Consider the following 25,009-nt stretch of genomic DNA (forward strand, 5'->3'; position numbering starts at 1 on the left):
AAGCGCAGTGCTGGGAACAGCACGGATACTGCGCAGAACCCTCAAGCTTCCTGGCCTCCCGAGCTAAAATGGGGGACAGACACCACCCATGAGGGGTGAGATTTTTATTTTACACCACCCATATATATATATATATATATATATATATATATATATATATATATATATATATATATATATATATATATATATATATATATATATATATATATATATACTCTGCTATGATAGGACTACTCCCTGCAGCTGCTCCACTGATAGTTCCTATCGTTCTGACTAACGACTGGCCTGATTGCCCCACTTCGACCGGTATCACCTCATCAGTATTACTAATAATACTGGTGTGAATATTTTCATGCGAATAAATTCCAATCGAAAACAACAAAGGTACATGGAAATTGACTTTTATTTGCAAAAATTCACAAATTAAAGCAATACTGTTGCAAAGGGAAATAATACTTATTGTTGATTTTCTGTATTTTGACTATTTTGCAATTCTTGTTTCATCAATTCCTCCTGCATTACAATGTGATCATGAAAGCATGTTCAACAAGTAAAACGTTTTTTGGAGGGAATTTCAGTCTACATAATCAGTGTATTCGTTTCAAGTGGTGTTCAAAGATATGTTGTTTTGCTGGAATTTACATTTTCAATTCTATTGTTGTCACAGATGTAACCTTTTTTGAAGGAACAATATGTAGGTCTGAACTGTTTTAGCTGCCTTACACATAGTAATTCATGTTAATGTGTATGACAGTCCAAGATGGACTGCACTGGGGACTGTGTTACTCAGTCTGAGGTAAAATTCTCTGAAAAACAAAACAGTAAAAACTAACACAAACAGCAAAGCATATTAAAGCAAAGCTTAAGCACAGAATATGATACTGCTGAAGACAGAAAATGATTTAATTTTGGTGTACTGCAAGATAGCTTGTCACATTTTGTTCTGTCTTCAATCTTGCAATAAAAATTGATGTTCGTCGTGCTTCTCTTTATGACCTATGTATGTACATCATGGCGGAGATGGAAATGTACACAAGGCATCTACACAAAAGGATTGTATCAAAATGTTCTAAAAATATCTCTGGTTAGTTTCACAAAAAGCAAACTGTATCAAAAGCATTGGCTGAGAGCGAGCATTTTAACGCCATTTTACACAGCAAAAAGCAGGACAACCCATCACGGCGTTTTGATTGTGGACCTACGGAGTCCCATACAGCACATGCAATCCATTAAACGATGCAGGGGGAAAAAAGCTTTACAGGTGAACATAAGAGTGACAACCTTAGTTGTTATATTGTGCTTCACACAGATTCGGCTAGACCTGTCTTTTCAACAATCATGGGCGTCTAACTTTACGCATGTGTTGAATCTACGATTGAGAGCAAGAGGCAGAGCAGATTCTCAGAGGAGGGCGAACTCAACGGGATATTCATAAGCACATGCGGTCTTTCTCAACACATAACATTTGGCTTGAGTTATAGCTCCTTCGCAACCTTGCTGGCTCTGTGAAGATTGATAGTTTTATCGATGTGGCCTTACCACATTAACAACATGAACCACGAGAACTGCCCAGGCAGCGTGGTAGAACTAATGTACTGTAGGTTGCACAAAAATCCTAATTAGTTTAATAATAACCTAACTGATATACATTCCTTTGTTCCGTTACATTGCACATGCCTTGAAGGAACACTTAGCACCATGCAACCTGAAGATGTGTTGGCTCCAGAATATGTAAAACACAGAACGGAGATTTGTGTCTTTCTTCAAAATCACAAGAATACGATATGAAAAAAAAGGTAACACCGCAAGATGTAGTGTAAATGGATTGCTGTGGTTTACTAGTGTTTTTTTAATTAATAAATATAAATATAGAAATTAATAAACACATAAATACAAACTCCAGCAAAATAATTTTGAAAACCACTGTTGGACACTCTTCACCCTTGGGCTTGTCAGGAAACTTGGAGTACAGTTCTTTCATTAGAAAAATAACAATGACAAAAATGTTATTTTGTCATCAGTAGATATGCAGCAAAGTAAATACATTATTCAAGAAAAAGTTTGACTTCAAATAATGAATGATTAGTAGTTTGATCCAATGTGTTAAAGCTGCATTTAAAAAAATCCAATGACATTTCAGTTTGCCACAAATTCTACCATAAATGACAATATTTTAACTGTAACTGCACACATTAACGCCGGATGCTTGCTCATGAGTCTGTTGTGACTCATGCAGATAAATGGAATAACCTCAGGATGGCAAATGAGAATATTTTGGCTGAGTCGGATAATTATGTAGCAGTTCACATGCCTACTTTATTATTGTAACAATTTCAGGTGAGTGTTCAAGTGGCCTGCATGAACGAGTCTGTCGTTGATGAAGATTATGATGTGACATTTTTTAAAGGGTGACATATGACATAATGCTCGGTACAGTGGTGTATACCACCAGAAGCGGTACAGTGTACAGTGGCGTGTCTCGATGTAGACGTGGCTGGATTACAAGTACTACTCTTCAGAGGCGTGAGACAGTTGCTTCTCATACAGGCTCAGGACGTGATGCACAAACTGGTACTGCTCACATGTCTGGATCATCCCACCCCTGACAAACACACGTTCACAATAAACTGAGAAGTGCGATACACACACACACACATACACACACACACACAAACACACGAACACACAAACACACACATATACGATATATATATATATATATATATATATATATATATATATATATATATATATATATATATATATATATATATATATATATATATATATATATATATATATATATATATATAGTAAAGTCTCGTTATATCGATATCGGATATATCGATAGTCCCGGTTATATCGATACTATTTCTATGCACGCACGGAGAAAATTACATGCAAACAGGGTCGGATATATCGATAGTCCCGGTTATATCGATATTTGTTTCGGACTCCTTTGAATATCGATATAAGGAGACTTTACTGTATATATATATATATATATATATATATATATATATATATATATATATATATAGATAGATAGATAGAGAGAGAGAGAGAGAGAGAGAGAGAGAGAGAGAGAGAGAGAGAGAGAGAGAGAGAGAATTTGGTAGTGTAACAGCCTCTACAGTAGCACCATCCACACTTTTTTAGCATTCTGTAGATAAGGAGACTAGATATTACCTGTCGAGCCGTAATTGACAGGTCGTTCCAAGGATGTCAACCACACCCTCCATCCTTAGCTGCTTGCACAAGATGGAGGTGGCAATGAAGCAGCCAGTCCGACCGATTCCAGCACTGCAAACAAAATGTCAAAGAGGAATCGATGTTTACCCGTAGTCATAACTTAGCGTTCCACCAATTTGACTTATTGTTCAATAAAAGATTGGTGAAAAGTAACATTTTTGATCTTAATAATACACTAAACCGATTTGACATAGATACCTGCAATGCACAATTGTGGGTCCACTAGTGGGTGGGGCCTCCTCCCTGGCCCGTTCCACTTCCTGGACTAGTTCCAAAAGAGGTGGCGCTTTGTCTGGAGTCTTCTGGTCAGGCCATGAGGTGTACCAGTACTGCAGCAGACTCCGCTCTTCATCGCCACACTGGCACGTGCAAACACAACACGTGTAAAGGCAAATGCACAAACAGGCTCATACAGTGGCATCAAATACGGATTAACAGATGGGAACACATTTAATTGTGTCCCTGATGCAAGAGCACAGTGAAGATTATTTGATTTTGCTACCCAGTGAGTTACATTTAGTGGCGCTCCTCGAGTCTAACAACCATTATTTTGACTTTTATAGGCATTTTTGCATGTCACCATAAGGCGAACGGGTTGCTTGTTAGGTATTTTTCAGGAACATTTCACGAGGAGACTGAGACAAACTGAGACCTTAACACTGAACTGACTGTAAGGCAGACCCACTGAGGCCTGCTTTTACCATTTTATTTGAGGTATTTTCTTTTCTGTAATGCATGAACCACTGTGTGGCTTACCTTCAACGCAAACACCCTCAGACTGTAGTCATCCTCCTGTGTAACCGTAACAACAGTTATTTCAATCTCCTCATGGGTCACAGCGTCCTCAGGCCAGTACTCGGCACATTTCTGGAAGAAATCAAAGACATATACAATGAACAGTTTGACAGCTGCAGTCACTGATCACAAACTCATCCAATATTATCATCACTTAGCATCAAACCTCATTTTTCTCTTCCAAGTTAGTGATCATCACAATGATTGGGGTCCTCTCCTGCCACACCATCCTCCAGAAGTCACCCACCGTGTTAACCGTCGGACCCTGCGTGGCGATGTAAGCACGCTCTTCACCACCATAACCCTGGTTAAAATGGAATCGTCTTTTTAATTATATATATATATATATATATATATATATATATATATATATATATATATATATATATATATATATATATATATATATATATATATATATATATATATATATATATATAATACTCACAATATATATATATATATATATATATATATATATATATATATATATATATATATATATATATATATATATATATATATATATATATATATATATATATATATATATTGTAGCCAAAATGGAACTGTATAGTGCCACTTAGCAGTTTTTTTGACAACGATACTAGTGCAGCGTGTTCTACCGGAAACAAATTCCTTGTGTGTCCTACATACTTGGCAATAAAGATGATTCTGATTCTGATTCTGATATATATATATATTATAATTGTGATATTTTGTTGTGGAACAGGCAATGATAAAAAAATATTTTGCTCAGAAAATGCACTTGACTTACTTTGAGATAATTGCCGTTGATGTATGTCGTGAGGAAATCGCCTTCCTCTTGTGACTTTAAAATCACCCGGCTGTGTGTGTCTGGAGACAGACAGTATCAATAGTAGACAAAGGCAAATGAAAGACACATTTTACTTAAACATCCTCCACCAAAAAAATCTATTACAAATCCCAATTTAACAAAACTGTAGTGTGTATATATATATATATATATATATATATATATATATATATATATATATATATATATATATATATATATATATATATATATATATATATATATATATATATATATATATATATATATATATATATATATATATATATATATATATATATATATATATATATATATATATATATATATATATATATATATATATATATATATATATATATATATATATATATATATATATATATATATATATATATATATATATATATATATATATATATATATATATATATATATATATATATATATAATATATATATATATATACACACACACACACACACATTCTTCTGTTTGGACAAATGCTGACATGGCTCTGTAACGCACTTATTATTATTTTTTATACAACACTGCATTTTTTATGTGAGTAGTATAGTAAAAATTGTGATCATTGTTTCTTATCATATTAATATTGTTGTACAATATGTTGGATTCACCAATACTCACTGGGTAAGATGGTTTTATAGCGGTTCTTTCTCACAAGCCCTGGGTAGTTGTACTCCTTAGGATCCACAAAGTTCATGGGTGTTTCCTACATATGGACAAAACAGAAACAGAAACAATGGGTGATGCCCTCCAAACCAATGGATGTGAAGCAATTGGACATGACTGAGGATTTGAGACTTGTTTGCAGTTTTGAACATGTCTCAGATTGTCCAGCAGACTGTAGAACAGACATGGGCAAAGTACGGCTTTTTAATTCGGCCCGCCAAACTTGTCCAAATTATCATAAAAAGAGTGTTTTAAACTCATGACCAAAAATTAGCGGACATCAGGGCTGACAAACCAGGGCAGACAACTCTGAAAAGTTGCCTGCCCCATTTTTCACAACTTGAAACACAACAAGACGACCAATCACAAAAAAAAAAACATTTTTGCAAAGTATAAAGGATTTTTGTAATTAGGTATGCTCCCTTGCTTAATTTACGGTAAATATCCCTTGCTGAAGATCATGCTCCAGTTTACGTTTGTCCATTCACTGGTGCACATTGCAATCTTACCGTTGCGTTGTCTGCCAAATGCCACTAAGCTCCTTTCAAAACACTCAAGTACACTTTACAGTCACGGTATAATGTACGTTTACTTTTTGTAGTGTCCTAAATTTTGTTAGCTTTTTTTGAATGTTTCTTCTGAGGCTGAGGTTCTGTCACCTACTTTGGAAAATGATATGCGAATGCACGACCTTATAACGCTCCGGAAAGTCCGGGGCACGAAGCAGGCTTCTGATTGGCTGCCGTGCAGAGTATGCAAATTTCCACTGCGGGTAGCCTATGACTGTGTGCTTGGCAACGATACACGTGACATCACGCCAAGACGTCTTGCATTGCTCGAGATTCAAAACAATGGCTTCAGATTCGGAGAATATGCTTTCTTGTTACACATCCAGTTATGAATATGATTCAAATAGTTCTGAAGAAGAAAGCATACATGTTTGCAATCGATTAAATAATTTATTCTGTGCCATTTTGAGGCAACATTGGGGGGAAATGTATCACCAAAAAAGAGGCAGAAAATGGCGACCAAGCTCTGTGTGAGGAATTAATCAGCCTGTTTCCACAGGCTGATAAATTCCTTACAAGGAGCTTTGTCGCCCTCTTCTGCCTCTTTTTGGTGCAACACGACGTTTTCAGACCAAATAAGTACAGCAAAATGCATTGACGTGATGGAAGGACTGCTACAATGTGTCCTTTTTCTGGTCAGGGGCTTTCCTTCAGTGACGTAGGGGGAGGACTCGTCACCAACTCAAAAACAAGACTTCCAGAATATTCAGCGCGAGTCTTAAAACGTAAAATACAGCTATATGCGGTGGAATCCTTGTAAAATACGCTCAGTAGAAGTCATTTGAAGCCATTTTACAAATTATGGACACAACTTGTCCGGAGACGTTGGTTGTCCTTTAATGCTTTAGTATATCCGGCCCGAACACTCCCATTGTGGCCCGCGAGTCCAAAAGTTTGCCCACCCCTGCTGTAGAATCATCTGTGAGTTCATATGTAAATGAAGCTGGTATCTATGCCTCTTTCGCCCACTAACAAACTGAGGCAAAGCTTACAGGTGTACAGCACTCCATTGGGTGTACACTGAGAGCGGGTAAGTCCTTGATTCTTTGTGTATGATATCTGAATGGTGTAGGTGGGTGAGCTGCTCTTGTTGCACTCACATAGAACTCAGCCTGCAGGCTCTGGTCATCCATGGCCCGTGTGTGTAGCATTGCAGGGGTGAGAATGTGTGTTCCCTGCCGCAGGTACTCTTGGGCTGACTGGTCTCTCGGGGAAAGCTGCGCTCCATAGCCGTAAGGCTCCGTACAGCCCGGTGTACACATGTCCAAGGTCAGTGAAACATTTGAGCCTCTCCTGTGTGAGATATGCAGATTCAAATATGACATCTCCATAAATATGTGACCCCCTGTACATTCCAAAAATTCAAATTAAAAGAATAACAGACCTCTCCTGAAGCCCCACTGGTGTGACTGTGAGAGTTGCAGCATCTCCTTCTGGCTTGTTGTCAGTTCCCATTTCAAAGACTGGAGTCTGAGGCATGGCATCCAGATCCATCAGGTCCTCGTGGGCATCCGTCCACTCTGACAGGGTGAAGGAGGGCTGGCGGCTCACAGATTGACGTCTATCTCCAATGTCTGTCGAAGTGTTTCCAGATGACCATAAGCCAGTTCCGTAACGCCACCTACACACTATGTGGATGACCTAAAGAGAGATGAATGGAGGATAAGTGCGATATGTACCGCTTTTCTGTCAAGCATACTATTCCAAGTAAAATAATCTCATCAATGCCTTAGACTCTAAGGCATTGATGAGATTATTTTACTTACTACTCTAAGGTTTAGAGTCACATAAATAAAGCATAAATTGGTCATAGCACGTGATCTGATCTTCATCAACAATATTTCACAATCGTCAAATGCCGTTCACAATAATTAAAACCAAGCAAACAATTACTGAATTACTGAAAAAGGATGTGAGCAAGAGAGAGTGGGAGAGTGTTTTTTATTCATGAAACGTTTCTTTGTTTTAACTTATTTTGTTATTTAATTTCCTTCGAGTGGTTAGCATGTTGACTTCACAGTGCAGAGGTCGTGAGTTCAAGACCCGGTCCGGCCTCCCTGTGTGGAGTTTGTATGTTCTCCTCATGCTTGTATGGGTTTGCTCCGGGTCCTTCAGTTTCCTCCCGCATTCTAAAAACATGCATGGCAGGCTGATTGAACACTCTAAATTGCCCCTGTGAGGGTGAGCGTGTATGGTTGTTTGTCTCTGTTTGTCCTGCGATTGGCTGGCAACTGGTTCAGGGTGTCCCTTGCCTACTGCCCAAAGACAGGATAGGCTCCAGTACCTACCCTCCCACACCCACAACCTTATTAAGGAATAAGCAGTTCGGAAGAGGAATGAATGAATTTCCTTAAGCAGCACAGAACCCAAATGCATATTTGCCGCATTTTGTGTTGATGTTAATCACAAGCACTTAGATTAGTTTTAGTGTATTTTTGTAGCATTTTCGTTAGAGATCATCTATACAGTATGTTCTAAGATATAATCCAACCAAAATCAGTTCTTGTTTTCCCCTCTCCTCTGAAAAAAATCAAGTCACGTATCAAACTACATCAGAAATCGAGAAAGCAATCAAATTTCAATGTGGGGGCTTTACTATCGTCTGAATGCACACTTTATTTATTTATTTATTTATTTATTTATTTTGCAATAGTCTTCTTCTTTTCCATTTGGCTTTTCCCTTCCGGGGTCGCCACAGCGAATTTGTGTCCTCCATCTTCAGAGGTTTGATTCACGTTTGTTTTGGCCAAGCTTTTATGTCGGATGCCCTTCCTGACACAACCCTCTGTATTTATCTGGGCTTCGGACCGGCATAATAAGACACTGGCTTGTGTCCCCTTGTGGCTACAGAAGAAGAAACTCACTGAAATTCATACGCGCCAGCGTTCATTCAACTCGGACTAAGTGCATTTAATGCAGTGACAGTCAATTGCCATGTATCACAACACAAAAGGTACATAACACATGAACACAACAATCAGAGCAATTTACTACCCAACAGTATGCATTAAGCAAGGTTACCCATAATAATTTGCCATTTATGGAAGAAAGACCCGAGTGTGGAATATAGCAAACTGTACAAGTGTATGATACTATTTGTGCATACCGTAAAAACACAGATGGCCACACCAATGCCTGCAGTGAGGTAGATGATCCATGCTTGCTGTGTCGTGTTTACCACATGCCTCAGCGTCACCGACTGACAAAATCAGTGACAAGGATCAGGACAAGGGCAAAGGATTACACACTGGACATATGACATGTTTGCATTCTGTTTCCTGGAGAAACATGGCATATTAACTCATTCACTGCCAGACATGCATAACTGTGTCCACTCTAGTGCCAGGGTTTTTATCATGTTCACTCAAATTGCAGGACCCTCATAATTTTGAGTTTTTGGACTACATAAACATTCACTGCAGCATAAGAAAACTTTCATCTCTTCTTTCATCTGAATTAATTCCTAACTTATATGCATCTGGAGTAATATGAGGTGCAAGTGGGGGCGGCTGTACAAAAAGCAAATGCTACCCCCTCGGGGAAGGGAAAAAACATTGTCAGAGGTCTGACCAGCGCTTTATCTGCACCCCCCGCAAGAAAAACCAAAACCCAAACAATTTCGGGAATGACGCTCCACGTCATATTTTCAATTCCCGAATAAATGTGGGAATGGAAGTGAATGAGTTAAGTTCAGTAAACTGCGTGCTAACAAAATAACTATATTTGCTATTGTTAGTGCATCCCATATTTTTTTTTAACTCAGCTCAGGTATAGCTTGAATTTTGTAATCAGTCACATATTGATATTGTCATAAATTAAACTGTGGTGTACTGCAATAAGAAATGAAATGTCCTCATAATTAAAGTCAAATAAGGACTGCATCTTTTTAGATACATTTTGATGGTCTATGAAAGAAAAACAAGATTATGTCATTTTTCAAACTCACGTCCATTCCAAATATCGGGTGGCAGGGTAAGACAAACCCGAGGTAGAAGTCGATGACCTGGAGGGCTTTATAGATAGAGGCAAATGGCCCATTTCCTTCCACCACAAAGAACATCCAGTACCCCTGAGAGGAAAGAGGAAGGCAGAGTGTCAGTGCGCTGCCCATCATTCACGTGCACAGTGCCAAGGTTGTTTCACATTCACAGGTGTACAGTATATATATATAGTATATATATATATACAGTAAAGTCTCGTTATATCGATATTGGATATATCGATAGTCCCGGTTATATCGATACTATTTCTATGCACGCACGGAGAAAATTACATGCAAACAGGGTCGGATATATCGATAGTCCCGGTTATATCGATATTTTTTCGGACTCCCTTGAATATCGATATAACGAGACTTTACTGTATATATATACAATATATATTTATACACAATATATATATATATATATATATATATATATATATATATATATATATATATATATATATATATATATATATATATATATATATATATATACATTTCATATATATCCATATATATGTCTGTGTAAGCTCTCAGACGTTTCGCCTCCTATCCAAGAGGCTTCGTCAGCGCCGGACACAGCTATGATAGGTCCCTACTCTCAGGTTGGGGGGAGCAGAGGACCCCTCCCTGTGGCCCCACTGATTGTTCCTACATTCCTGACTAACGACTGGCCCATTTCCCCCACTCCCACCGGTATCACCTCATCAGCATTACGAATGTTGCCTAACCTGTTTTGCTATTGTATGAACGATCCAAATTGAACCTCACCCCACCAGACCGGTTTAATGAAGGATTTTGTTGTTTTATAAGAATAGCTTCTTTTACCCCCCTTTCAAACCATCTATGTTCTTTCGCTAAGATTTTAACCTCATTGTCGTCAAATGAGTGGTTGCTAGCTTTTAGGTGCAAATGTACTGCCGATTGAGGCCCACTTGTATTATCCCTGCGATGTTGATAAAGTCTTTTTTTTTTTGAGAATTTGTTGAGTCTCCCCAATGTACTGCTCTTTACAATTTTCATTCTTACAATGTATGGAATAAACTACATTACTTTGTTTTTCATTTGGTAGCCTATCTTTTGGATGCACTAATTTTTGCCTTAACGTGTTTATCGGTTTGAAATAAGTAGGAATTTTGTGTTGCCAAAGGACTCTGTAATTTTTCAGAAACTCCTGCAATGTAAGGTACTGCTACTCCTCTCCTTTTTGCATCTTGAGAATTGTTGGTTTAATTCCCTATTCTTTCTTTCTGACATTTGTTGAATGACCACTGAGGGTACCCACAGTTAGTGAGTGCTCGCCTGATATGTTTTGACTCCTTTTCTCTACCTTCAATGCTAGTTGGTATTAGTTTAGCCCTATGCTGGAGGGTTCTGATAACTCCTAATTTATGTTGTAAAGGGTGGTTAGAGTCAAAAAGTAAGTATTGGTCAGTGTGCGTAGCCTTCCTAAAGACTTCTGTTTTTAGTGCTCTGTCCTCTTTTATAATTACTTTACAATCCAAGAAGGCTAGTTGGTTCTCTTTAATGTACTCACGAGTAAATTTAATGTTGATGTCTACAGAGTTGAGGTGATCTGTGAAGGATTGAATTTCTTGTTTTTTAATTATGACAAAAGTATCGTCCACATATCTAAACCAGTGTCTCGGTTTTGTCCCCGGGAAGGATGTGAGCGCCTGTTTCTCCATCTCTTCCATGTACAGATTAGCCACTATGGGTGAAACTGGTGAGCCCATTGCACAACCATGAATTTGTTTATAACATTTCTCCCGAAATTTAAAATACGTAGTATTAAGGCAGATTTCCAATAATTTGCAGATGTGATCCGCTTTAAGTTTGGTTCTTTCATGCAGAGAAACATCCGCCAGCAGTCTCGTCCTCACCGCTGAGACTGCTGCTGGGGTTGGGACAGATGTAAAGAGAGAAGTCACGTCGTATGATGCCAAAGTTTCCTCAGGTTCCAATATGAGGTATTTGATCCTCTCTACAAACCCTGTGGTGTTCTCTATGTGATATTCTGTGTTACCAACCAACAGAGCTAAGATAGTTTTTAAATATTTGGCTATATTGTATGTAGAGGAGTCAATGCTCCAAACAATGGGTCTGAGGGGGAACCCTTCTTTATGTATTTTTGGCAGGCCATAGATACATGGCGTGGCCTCTCCCGGGTATAATCTAAAATACATCTGTTTGTCTATATGTTTTCCTTTCTCTAACTTTTGGAGACAGTCTATCATTTCTTTCTTGTATCTATTGGAAGGGTCCCTTTTTAGTTGCTCATAAGTGTTAGAATCACTGATTAACCTATTTATTTTGTCTTCATAATCCAATGTGTATAGAAGCACTGTGCATCTGCCCTTGTCTGCTGGCAAAATAGTAATATTTTTGTCTTTTTGTAGAGTAGTTAACGCCTTTCTCTCTTCTAATGTTATGTTGGACGGAGGTAGTTTGGCACTACTGAGAAGGGCTGAGGGAGGGGTCCTCTGCTCTCCCCAACCTGAGAGGAGGGACCTATCATAGCTGTGTCTGGCGCCGCCATGGCTGGACATTAGGGATATATAAATAGGGCCGATACGACCAGTCAGACTTTAGTTCGCTGACGAAGCCTCTTGGATAGGAGGCGAAACGTCTGAAACCTTCAAATGAGTACAGATGACGTCTGAAGAAACCTTATCATCGATGGACCACTCCTGTACGACTGAGAGCTTACACAGACATATATATGGATATATATGAAATGTGGTCATCTGACACTCAGAATTGTGTGTCAAAATTCTACTGCGTGAATCCTGCAAAAGTGAGGCGACATGTGATGCTGCTCTTCAGTCTATCACAGTGCACACAATATAACCAGACAACCTTTTTAATTCACACTCACACTCCTACTCTATTGAAGCTGAACTCAAAATACATTAAAAAGTATCTCTATGGGGGAGGGGGTGTGTGATCCCACTCACATCAATTCACATACCGTGACTTGCGAGACAAAAAACAGGGCGACCCAGTAGTGGAACTCAACCACCAATGCAAAGACTTTGTGCAAGAGCACTTCTTCTTGTTGTGAACTTTTGGCCTCCGTGCTTCCATCTTTGCTTCCTTGCAGCCCTTGAGTCTTAGTGGGTCCATCAACTCTCTTTCCTGTCTTTGTGGGCTCATCCAGCCAAACCGGGTCTTCATCGGGCCTGAGGAAGATGGAGTCCTCGGTGTGGGAGCGGGTGGAGCTGCTCAGGCGGCGGGTCATGATGTTAAGAGAAAGCTCCTGCGTAGTGGGAAGGATTTGACACATGAATACTGCATACACCTGTGACTAAGGTAACGGGAACCAATTAAAAACAATATAGCAAAACATAGAACAAAACTGTGATGCCAATGAAAAAAATATGGTGAAGCTGTCATTACTACATGTAATTAGAATATTATTTTTTTGTTCTTTTGACTTCAAGACGGCGCCGCGAGAGTGGCTGCCTTTCCAGCAGCTCATGTATTTCGTTTTTCTACTTTCATTCCTTTCATCACTTTGCTGCTGTGAAATGTAAATTTCTCCACTGTGAGACTAATAAAGGCATATCCAATCCAATCCAATCCAATCCAATATCTGTGAGCATACCTCAGACCTCAAACCAAGATGATCTAATCATAAAAGTGAAGTCTGAACAGGTTGCTCCTGGTTTGAGACAGAGACACAGACAGACAGACACACAAACGACACACAGGCACACACGCACACACACACACGTGCGCACACACACACACACACACACACACGCACACGCACACGCACACGCACACACACACACACACACACGGACAAAGAGTTCAATCTCTTCCACAGGCGCATTCAAATGCCTACCATAGATTGGACTCTATTATGTGAGTGTGTGTGTATGTGTGTGTGTGTGAATGAGAATGAGTGAAAGAGAGAGAGAAAAAGAGAGAGAGAGAGTGTGTAAGTGTGTGTGTGCGCGTGTGTGTGTGTGTGTGTGCACATGTGCGTGTGTTATGAGTGAGTGAGTGAGTGAGTGAGTGAGTGAGTGAGTGAGTTAGTGAGTGAGTGAGTGAGTGAGTGAGTGAGTGAGTGAGTGAGTGAGTGAGTGAGTGAGTGAGAGACTCAATTGTGGAGAGATGAGTAATATTTACAGCCCTGTCAGTCGCCTTGGCAACTGAGTGGCTCTCATCCTTGTCATCCGTCCTGAGCATGATCATCTGCTCAAAGCAGACAATCGCACAAAGGCATGCACGCATACACACACACACACACACACACACACACACACACACACACACACACACACACACACACACACACACACACACACACACACACACACACACACACACACACACACACACACGCACACACACACACACACACACACACACACACACAAACACACACACAGATTGTGCCCTATTATTTTGTTACTGTCATGATCCACTCTGAGTTTGATTTTGTTTTTTTTTCCTTGCACTTTTTTTTTCCTTGTTCCACCCTTATTGTTCCTCTTCCCCATAGGTGACACAAGCAAGAGGCAACGAGGAAGCGCCTCACTGAGAGCTTTCACCTTAGCTCTGCTGCGGCAGCAGGAAGACAGTATATCGTGTTGCTCATTTGTAGCGATATGTTCTGTTTAGCAACCATTATTGTATACGGCTCATTAGTTGGATGTTTTTTGTTCTCTCTTTAAGTTATAACATTGCCCGAGTATTCTTCCTCTCCTTACTCTTGCTTCGTTGAACTCTGATCGATGTGTCTAGTTTGTTGATTGATCGTGTCTAAAATCGTTACTGTTTTTTCCCCCTCTCCTTGTTCATGGCACTTCATTTTTTTTTTTACTGTTTTATTATTTCTTATTTTGTGGAACTTTTGCTATACCTACCACTATTTTTGCTTTTTGCAGATGAGGAGGGCTGTGAACTTCAACTTTTGCTCTAATGATTCAATCGGGGTTGGGAATAAAATTTCTCCTTAAACTAAGTCAAGTATCTTGGGAATTTGGGGGAAAAAGAAGATTGCCAGGCAGACTAGTGCAGGGTCTGCAGGATGCAGATTATGTGTTGGCTAGTCAAGACTTTGCTTTTGTGGAAAGCTATCAAGTCAGTCGTTGATTTATCTATGTTGTAATGAAACCACGACATCATGAGTACGTGTGATCAAAAACAGTTTCCTCTTCCTGGAGTTTGGGCCTTCCATTTGAGGTAGGCTGAGAAGCAGAGAAGATACACGATGGCTCAGGCATTTTTAGCATGCAGTCTCTGCTGCGTTCCATCCACAATTTGACCGCAATACAAAACCAAAGATTCTGTACCCTGTCAAACACTCTGGAGAACTCAGTACCTATATGGTCAGTGCTTGCACTATCATTGTTTACTGCAAAGCGGACATTTACTTATTCCTAGGACAAAACTACTTTGCACAATGATGTTTTCAGTTCACAACATACTATAGCTTCTTGTTAGTGTTACCTTATTTTGTGGTTGATTGGAATAACAACTATTCTCCTTCTACATGGTATGTCTGCGATGTTGCTTTGTACCACAGGCTTTATGTGGCGGTTTTATGGTAAGAGATGGTCATCTAGTTTTTTACTTTGCATGTTTTTACAATGATTATGATTAATCAGGATGATCAAACAAGACAAAAAATGATTACCACTTCAAAGGTGATATTTGGAAAGAAGCCAGCCAGTCACATGGCTCACTCACTTATGGTAGACCGAAGGAAAGGATGTTGTGGGAGTCAGATCACATGATGAAGAGAAATCCTGTATCTTGCAACCAGTCAATGTTGGTCATTGAGCAGCAACCTGTAAGGCAGAAAATGTTAGACCAGTGGTTCATAATCTTTGTGGAGGCACCGATCTCCACCAGTTCCATATGCTATTTCACCGAACCCTTCTTTAATAAAAAACAAAATGTGATTTTTTTTTTACTGGTGCACAAAATGAATTGTGCATTAATATCACTTTGTTCAAATAACAAAACCATAACAGTGCATGAACTCAAAATACTTTCAACGACTGTGCCCACTAACAGCAGACGAGATTGAGGGATGGACATCTGCGGCGGAGGATCCACCGAACCCCTGAGACCGACTCACCGAACCCAGAGGGTTCGATCACCGTGGACCACCGTGTTAGACATATTACGAAAATGTTAGATACTAAGGCATACATACATTGTTAGACAGTAAATACAGCCAGAATACTGTCCCAAAATATGTATTGAAGCCTCATCCTGCACTCGCAGTCCCTGTTGAGGAAGGGTTAGTAATGCACCATCTGAGTAGCACTCTTGTCAACGGCCAGCTGTGTGTTCACGCTTGGGATGTACGGTGACATAGTAAACTGTTAATACTGTGTGTCATCCTTCACTTGCCTCACTCTCTTCCTGTAAAGGCAGAGATGAATTTAGCTGGACACCCTCCCAAAACATTCTGATTGCTCCAATTACCATTTGTATGCATGAGCTCTCTTTCTTTTGTCTTCTTTTCCTTCTGTGCCATGCTGAGAACCAATATCATGAGCTCTGCGAAAAACGAGAGCACCTCCGTGTGTGTCTTTGTGTGTGTGTGTGTGTGTGTGTGTGTGTGTGTGTGTGTGTGTGTGTGTGTGTGTGTGTGTGTGTGTGTGTGTGTGTGTGTGTGTGTGTGTGTGTGTGTGTGTGTGCACGCATCGGTAATGTATGCAGTGAAGCTACACATCTGAGTGTTTTTCTGTTTTTCTCTCGCCTCAAGCTGTGAAGGTGGATTTGATGTGATGACACCAGTTCGCCCAGTCTGTGGCCATGGCGACACGCACACATATAACATGCATACATGCTTAGTGTACACACATACAAATCTCAGGGAATATTGTGTGTAGGATGAACTGTGAAAGTTCTCAAGACGCAGATGGACAGGTGAGTGGATGCGAGGATGAATGGGAGTTTGAGCAGGCTGAGGTAGTGATGCTGGCATTTTGGTATCCATAGCAACCCCTATCTAATAGTGAGCCCTCACAGACCTGTACGCACACCGAGACAGAGGCTCAAGCAGAAGAGAAACATTGTGCAATTTTGTCAAACAATACCGGTTCGCTTTGCTTTTAGTCTTCAAGGTAAAAGTCATGGTGTTTGTCATTCTTCTTTTGGCCTGCTTGTTTTTTATGTTTGACTTGTGTGTCACACAATTATAATCAGATGATTATTTTTTTTAATATAGATCAGCACATATTAACACATCAAAGAGAGATGCGATCAAAACCCTTCTTCAGTTACCGGAATCCTTGTCTACAGGCAGACATTTTATGAACAAGGGGAATGACTGTCAGTGTTTTTCTCTTTGGGTGACAGATGGCTCATGTTTTAATGGATGTTCCTGATGATCCTTGTTCCTCTGTCTGGAAAATAATGGAAGCATAACAGCATGTCACCATGTGCCCATTCTATTTTTATATTAGGGCAGTGCTTTCCAAAGCTCTGACATAGAGGTTTCATCAACCATTTCTCATGGTATTTGTTTGTTTGTTTGTTTGTTTGTTTGTTTGTTTGTTTTTTTCCCAACAGGGGAAAAAATACTGGGATACAAATCATTGGAAAGTTGCATCCAGTATCAAAATATAAGCTTTACAGCTAGCTTTAAACTTATAATACTTTAGCAGTGTCTGAAACTCATGACAAAAAGTTACCGGACACCAGGGCCATAAAGTTGCCTGCCCCTACAATTTGAAACACAATAAGACGATTAATCGCTAAAAAAAACCATTGTTGCAAAATATATACAGTATACAAATATTAATATAAAAATTGCCAAACGAACCGAAATTCAGAAATTTCCAAACCGAACGAAGATTTCGAAATTGGAATAAAGCAAACGTTTGATTTGAAAATATTTTTTTCTTTTTTTTTTCTTCAAAAAGTTGTCGGGCACCTGGGCGGAGACGTTCTGTAAGTTGTACGCCCAACGTAAAAGTTGCAGACGTTATTTCAGACACTGGCTTTTGTTAAAAAATGACTTATGGCTGTTGAAGGGATCACACACAAGGCATGTGTGTTTTCACCTGGCTGTTTTGCAGTTTTTCATACAGTCACAAAATACTTGCTGTTGTGTCAGTGCTGCTTTGCATGGTTATAGATTATTCATGTGAATGTGTGAAATGCGCAACTGCAAATAATGATGTCAAGGTGTGTTTGAGGAAGAAGGGGTGCCAAGGTGCCGCAAGTTTAGGGGATGACCCTAGACGCAACCTTGGACTGGAAATCACACTTGCTACTTAAAAGGGCCCCCACGTCAGGACAGCCACTTCCAACAACAAAATATGGCCAAATGTGGCAAACCCTTTTTGGGAAATTATATTGAAGGCGAGTCAAGGGAATGGCGTCTTTGTCACTCTGCTTCGCTCCCTTGTGGTAAGGGCAAGTTGATGACCCAGAGTTCTGTTTAGAATGATTAGCCTGATCTGTTTGTTAAGGGTGCAATACTTTTCTGTGTTTCTGACTCGATGGACATGTGCATGTGGTGATTTATGAGCCCATCAACAAGCGCTCAGAAAATCCACCAAGGTATTTGATGGTTTTGGTCAAGAGCTCGGAAATTCCACCTTCACTGTCCTGTCCCCTGAACATAGAGCCGACATACCAACAATAAAGAGAATTTGATCAGTCACCAAAAATCAAATGTCTCTGATGTTTCTGAAACATAATTCTGACTAATTCTTCTGTGGTGTGAAATGTGTTCAGAGTGATTTTTTTAAAAAATGATCCGATGCTCAGAGTATTGTCCGAATGTTAAATATGTTTATAATTTCAGTCTGAAAATCCTTACGTGTGAAGTAAAATGCACCAATAGCAAATTAGGATCCTTGCTGAAGCTGACACCGTTGCCTGGCAAAAGTGTGAACGCTGCCGCGAATGACTGCCGCTGCTCACCCGCTCAAAAAAATCCAGTGACTGTAAAGTGTCCTTGAGAGTTTTTAAAGGAGCTTAGAAATGAAATGTATTATTATTATATAAAAGCACAGCGGCACCTTGGTCATGATGAGTGCCCGTGTCAAGTCATTCGCACAATAAAAATGACAAGATCAGTCTCACATCTTCCATTTTCTCCTACTACTAATAATATTGCTACTACCACCACGACCGCCGCCACCACTACCACCGTCGCCACCACTACCACTACCACTACCACTACCACTACCACTACCACTACCACTACCACTACCACTACCACTACCACTACCACTACCACTACCACTACCACTACCACACTTTCCTTCTTCTTTGTGTTTGATACCTGTCTAGATGGCCTGTTGGTACCTCTCACAGGCCAATATTGTACTGCAACAGAGAGCTTCAGCAAGCACACAAATCAGGATCTTTTTTTTAGCATGGCGCAACAGATCTGTACACGTCATTAAGAATGGGTGATTTATTGTTTTCATATCTCAGTCATTCAAAGAATTCATCTCGATTTAATTAGACCAAATTTCTTTGTTTCGTGTGACGAAAATATTTTCATTTATAACCTTAGTAGGGGAGTATTATAGACAGTAACATACTTTTTACTTTCTTTTATACAAATGGTAGCCTCTGAAGTGCTTTTCCCCTCACCAGGTGTGAGATTCCCGGTAAATGATAAATAACTCTGTTATGACCCCTTGTCGGGAAAAGCCGAAAGGAAGAAAAGAAGAAGATTGCATTTTTGCACTTCCCCCAACCATCCCACTGTCACATAAGAGCAGTGGCGGTCCGTGCATTTCACACCTAGGTCTTCAGTGAAGTCCTGCTTAGTCCGACTTGAACAAATATCCCTCGTAATACCATAATTTATGACACAACGGCTGGAGATATCATTTACAAAAGCACACGCATGCAGTACTGGGCGTGGCATCACCTTAATCGTCTACAACACAGGCTATTTTCCGGAGCAATTACACATCAATAAATCTGCATCAGCAATTCGAACTTGTCACTATTTATCATTTTTCCACAAAGTTTTATGAAGTCCACCAAGAATATGCAATTTTTAACAAGATTTTACGCTAAATTACAAAATGTCAGTTTAATATAAGAAAAACAACAAGACGTTCACAAAACGAACTATTTGTTGAAAATAAAAGTAAACAAATCTTTTTCATTTGTTCTTGAGAATAGGCTTACCTACATGCGACAGCGAGTTGTCCTCTCCTTCAGCCATTGTGGATTAAAAAAGCGAGTAGATATACTTGGTGTTTCTGCTAAAGTTTCCGGGTCTGATCTCTTGTCAGCTTGGCTGAGGTAAAGTGAGTAGCCAATCACAGCCCTCTAGCTGGCCTTACTGTGCCAACTTGTGATCTGATTGGCTATCGCAACTGTATATCAACTACATGTGCCCGTTCATGTACAGCGCACAAACGCCCTCACTGTTGATTCTGAAGGCGTCGGTCAGATTTCATACAGCCTGGCGACACAAAGTAGCTGAATTCTGATTGGATTAAAAAGTCTGACCTAAAACTACAACACTGAAAGGAGCATAACCAAATGGATATAACATCAAGGAAACAGTATGTAGAATAATTATATATATATTTAGAAAAAATATTTTTTTAATGAAGTTGACTTTTATTATAATTATGATAATGATGTCTGATTATGTTAGGCCAGCAGAGAAGGCCTTGCTGGCCCTGATGGCCCACCACTGCATAAGAGTGGTGCTAATTTACATAATAACCACTCTCACAGGATGCTTACACTCCCTAAAATGATCAACTCAACTGGACCAAGAACCATCCAACTTTCAAGAAATGACTGGAGTTTGTCCACTGGACTGTACAGTTTCACACAATTGCGTCACCCACATGCACCAAACTCCTTCTGTCACGATTAGCATTACTTCAAATAATAATAATAATAATAATAATAATAATAATAATATAATACATTTCATTTTTAAGCGCCTTTCAAAACTCTCAAGGTCACTTTTCAGTCACAGGATAAGTTTTTCTGTGAGTGAGCAGCAGCAGCCACACAGAACAGCGTTCACTCAACCTGGAAGTGCCTCAAATAAATAGAAAGCTAGTTTGCTAATAGATAGCCAGTAGATAGACAGCTAGCTAGGTAGCCATATAACTAATAGATAGCCAGCTATATAGCTAGCGAGCCAGCCAGATAGCTAATAGATAGCAAATACGTAGCTAGCCAGCTGAGTAGCCAGCTAGATAGCCATCCAGGTACTATTCATAATAATCATAATAACCATAATAATCATCATCATGATAATCACCATAATAACCATAAAAATAATATAATAATAATAACAATAATATACCGGAATAATAATATACAAATAATATAATGATAATAATAATGTATTATGCGACCCATAATTTTGTCTCGGTTGGCTTTCAATAAAAAGTTTCCACATTAATGCACTATGAAATTGTTCACATGGTATGTGGTTGGTGGTTTTTCCAAATACAACATTGATGGCATAGTTTGGGAAGTGCTGCATTTTTCAGTGAAAATTGAAATGGGAATGACATCTATGGTCACCGATGGCCCTGAGTGTGTATGGAGTGATGTACAGTACATACTCGCATACTTGCATCAGACAAACCTGACTACACAAAAACTGGATAATTTTACCAAAACCAGAAAGAGGGTATGTTGTCTCGCAATTTATGATCATGGATATGCTATTAAAATACCTGGGAACCGTTTGAAAATTGTCTCAAACATTTGTCTTCTGGCCCCACTTTGCATTCAGTTGAATGAAAAACAGCTGCATCTGGAACTTCTGATGGGGCAACACTCCCCTTGCGTCAAACGACGAGTCAGCAGAGACCATCTCTATGGCTTCAGGAATAAAATCTAAAGGTAGAGCAGTCATTCCTTTTGCATGCTGACTCAAAGTGTCAAGTGTGCTGTTGAATGCCAAAGAGGAAACCTTCCCGATAGTGATGATAGAATGGAAACATGAGATTGAGTCACCAGTGCCAAGACTTCCCTCATTGACCTCTTATCATTAATACAAACAATAGCTTACAAGAAATGACCTTGAATCTGAAATGTGATATCCTGCTGTGTATCGTGGGCACATATAACCATTCGCCGTCATTAGTTTATTGGACTCTAGCTTTCGAGAATTTAAAACAAAATCTCATCCATACAACATGTTAACATGCAATTCAGCTGAAGCTGTACCACATTAATAATTAAAATATGCTGCATAGCCAATGGATTGACAGGCTAAAAGAGCTAAATCTGGATTCTCGCCGACAGGAAACTGTATATGAGTGTGCCAAATCTCAACATCGATGAAAGAATGGCATTCCCCGGTTGTCATTCATACTTAGACAAAAGGCCATTCATATCACGTTTGTATCTACGATATGCTCGAGCAACCACACAGAGCAGAGAGGGATGGATTAGTAATGAATCACCCTGGAAGGTGGACTGTTGCATCTCTCGCTGGTAACTCCCCCATTGTCTCTCTGTCTCTCTCTCTGTCTCTCTCTCTCACACACACACACACACACACACACACACAAGCACACGCACACTCACGCGCACACACACACGCACACACACACACACACACACACACACACACACACACACACACACACACACAAGCACACACGCGCGCACACACGCGCACACACACACGCACACACACACACACACACACACACACACACGCACGCACACTCACGCGCACACACACACACACACACACACACACACACACACGCACACACACACACACACATAAACGCACGCACGCACACTCATCAATATTTAAATACAAAAAAAGCAATGTGAAAATACAGGGCTAATGAAGAATCAACTTGTTGGTCATGCGGGCTACATGAATGTATCTTTTCACGGCTAGGAGAGCACGGCAGACATATGAACCACAGGGGCTTCCTTCATCCTGCTATTGGTATTCACCTCATGTCGCACAACCACAGAGGGGGAAAGACCAAGGGAGGGGAGGGAGGGCCGGGACACTCATCCCTAGTCTTAAATCTGGTTAGCATAAATCCACTTACCTGACTGCGCTCTCCTTCAAATGACCATCTGGAGCTCTTCTCCCTCTGAGCCGAAGAGCAACAGCCAAATACCAATTCTTTTGCTGCTCCTCTGTCTGCTGGAGATGATGCACGCTCGCATGCGAGGAGGAGGCAGACCGATGGTGACGGGGTAAAAGACACAGGCTGGCGGAAGCCGAGGCTACTTAAGCGCCGGGTGTTTGTGTGTGAGAAAGAGCCACAACAATTGTGAAGAGCTTGCTATTGTTTTTATACTGAGCAGAGTAAGATCCACAGGCGGCAACTACATCGAGGTATATGCAGCAAGAAGCTGTGCGGTAGCCTTGGCAACAGAGCGAGAATGAGGGAGAGCGAGTGAGAGAGGAGTGAGAGCAAAACAGAGAAAGTGAGAGAGAAAGAGAGAGAGAGAGAGAGAGAGAGAGAGAGAGAGAGAGGGGGGGGGGTAGAGAGTGTTGAGTGTGCGTGAGGCAAAGACACGATTGGGGGAATTTTATGATTGATATCACCTGCGAAACGAGCTGATCATGTGATACCCGGAAATTGTGAAGCCTTTTTAAGAGCATGCGCAGAATAAAATGTCGAGTTCCCAGACCAATGATTTACGCGGCTGTGCATCATTTTTCTCTCGTGAGTACAGTGAGACCTCAATTTACAAACACCTCAACTTACAAACTTTTTGTCTTACAAACGTCAAATTTATGAAAATTAAACCTTATAATAAGCACTATTTTCATAATACACACCCACCACGGCTGACGGAATGATCTTCGGCGGAAGCACACGACCGAACAGCACCAGAGCTTACGTTACCAACAGTCCTTATGGAAGGTGACTCTCCTTCCATAAGCCATCAACGACCATTAAAAAAGGTAAATAAAACTTTATTTTACAGCACAGTTTATTTCTTTAATTACAGTCGTAATGTAATGCGCCTCTCTTTCCAAACAGCAATTCCCTTTGACCTTCGACCTCCAACGCCATTCCATCAAGCCATAAATGACCATCACAAATGTAAATAAAGTGACTTTATGATACAACGCAGTGTATTTCTTTCATTACAATACAATAGCACATTTATTATACATAGAATAAGGTATGTTGTGTGTAGTTTTAAGGCTTATTTAGTTAAAAAGTACATTTTATGGAAACCCGGGAACGGATTATTCCCATTTTAATGGTTTCCTATGGGATTTTTTTTTTTAGATACACACTTTTCGCCTTACACACTGTCTGGGAACCAATTAAGTTCGTAAGTTGAGGTCTCACTGTACTTTCAATCACTACGAAAAGTTACCATTTTGGTTACTGTTACAACGCTAGGACTGACTAGCGCAATAGAGAGGGTGGACTTCATCATATTAGAGGGGACACAATGTTGACGACATTTTTTTCTATAATGTGCTGAACTCCTTTTTTAAACAGATATTTCGGAGTATAAATGCACTACAATAATGCCGTCCAATTTATGGCCAGGGGACCTTTTACATTTTTTAGCTGCTTGCGGCATCTACCGAAAATTGCTTTTGACATGCTAGTTAGAAAAAAGAAGGTGGAGTTACATTGATAAGTAATATACTTGATATTCGGTTGCATATTATTAAGAGTTTCTGTATTTTTTCAAACCATTTCCCACATTTTAATACTTTGCAACCAATATAAATGTGTACATTTAGTCAATTTAATTTTTTTTCAGTTTATGTTGGTTAGGAGTCGAATTGTTGCTTTCAAGAAACAGGTTGAAAATGAGGAATGGGACGATGCCACCACTTCTGCAGTGCACTAATCGCATTTTCTACATATGCAAATCCACAAGTACAATCCATGTTCAGCTTCAATTATAACAGAATTTCTCTTCTTAAATCTGTGGAGAATAAAGATGTTTCAGATT

At 39.7% G+C, this 25,009-nt stretch overlaps 1 protein-coding gene across 2 annotated transcripts; it reads right to left on the bottom strand.

The window, feature by feature from the left end:
- Positions 1-377: 377 nt before the first annotated feature.
- ptpn5 (protein tyrosine phosphatase non-receptor type 5) lies at positions 378-23,781 on the bottom strand. 2 transcript variants are annotated; one of them, XM_088996160.1, is made up of 14 exons: positions 23,122-23,781; positions 15,818-15,918; positions 13,086-13,373; positions 10,076-10,198; positions 9,236-9,328; positions 7,514-7,770; positions 7,230-7,422; positions 5,516-5,600; positions 4,829-4,908; positions 4,217-4,315; positions 4,012-4,122; positions 3,454-3,614; positions 3,193-3,306; positions 378-2,605 (listed from the first exon to the last, which is right to left on the bottom strand). In XM_088996160.1, exons 3-14 carry the CDS (start codon positions 13,353-13,355, stop codon positions 2,512-2,514), a joined length of 1,680 nt encoding a protein of 559 aa, XP_088852286.1. In that variant the 5' UTR covers positions 13,356-13,373; positions 15,818-15,918; positions 23,122-23,781; the 3' UTR covers positions 378-2,511. The 2 variants fall into 2 exon arrangements, with proteins under 2 accessions (XP_088852286.1, XP_088852285.1); XM_088996159.1 differs by having other exon boundaries at positions 4,217-4,354; positions 23,122-23,778.
- Positions 23,782-25,009: the final 1,228 nt, after the last annotated feature.

The sequence above is a fragment of the Hippocampus bargibanti genome, linkage group LG05 (genome assembly GCF_051943395.1).
Source record: "Hippocampus bargibanti isolate YZ-2025 linkage group LG05, ASM5194339v1, whole genome shotgun sequence".
NCBI classification, from domain to species: Eukaryota; Metazoa; Chordata; class Actinopteri; order Syngnathiformes; family Syngnathidae; genus Hippocampus; species Hippocampus bargibanti.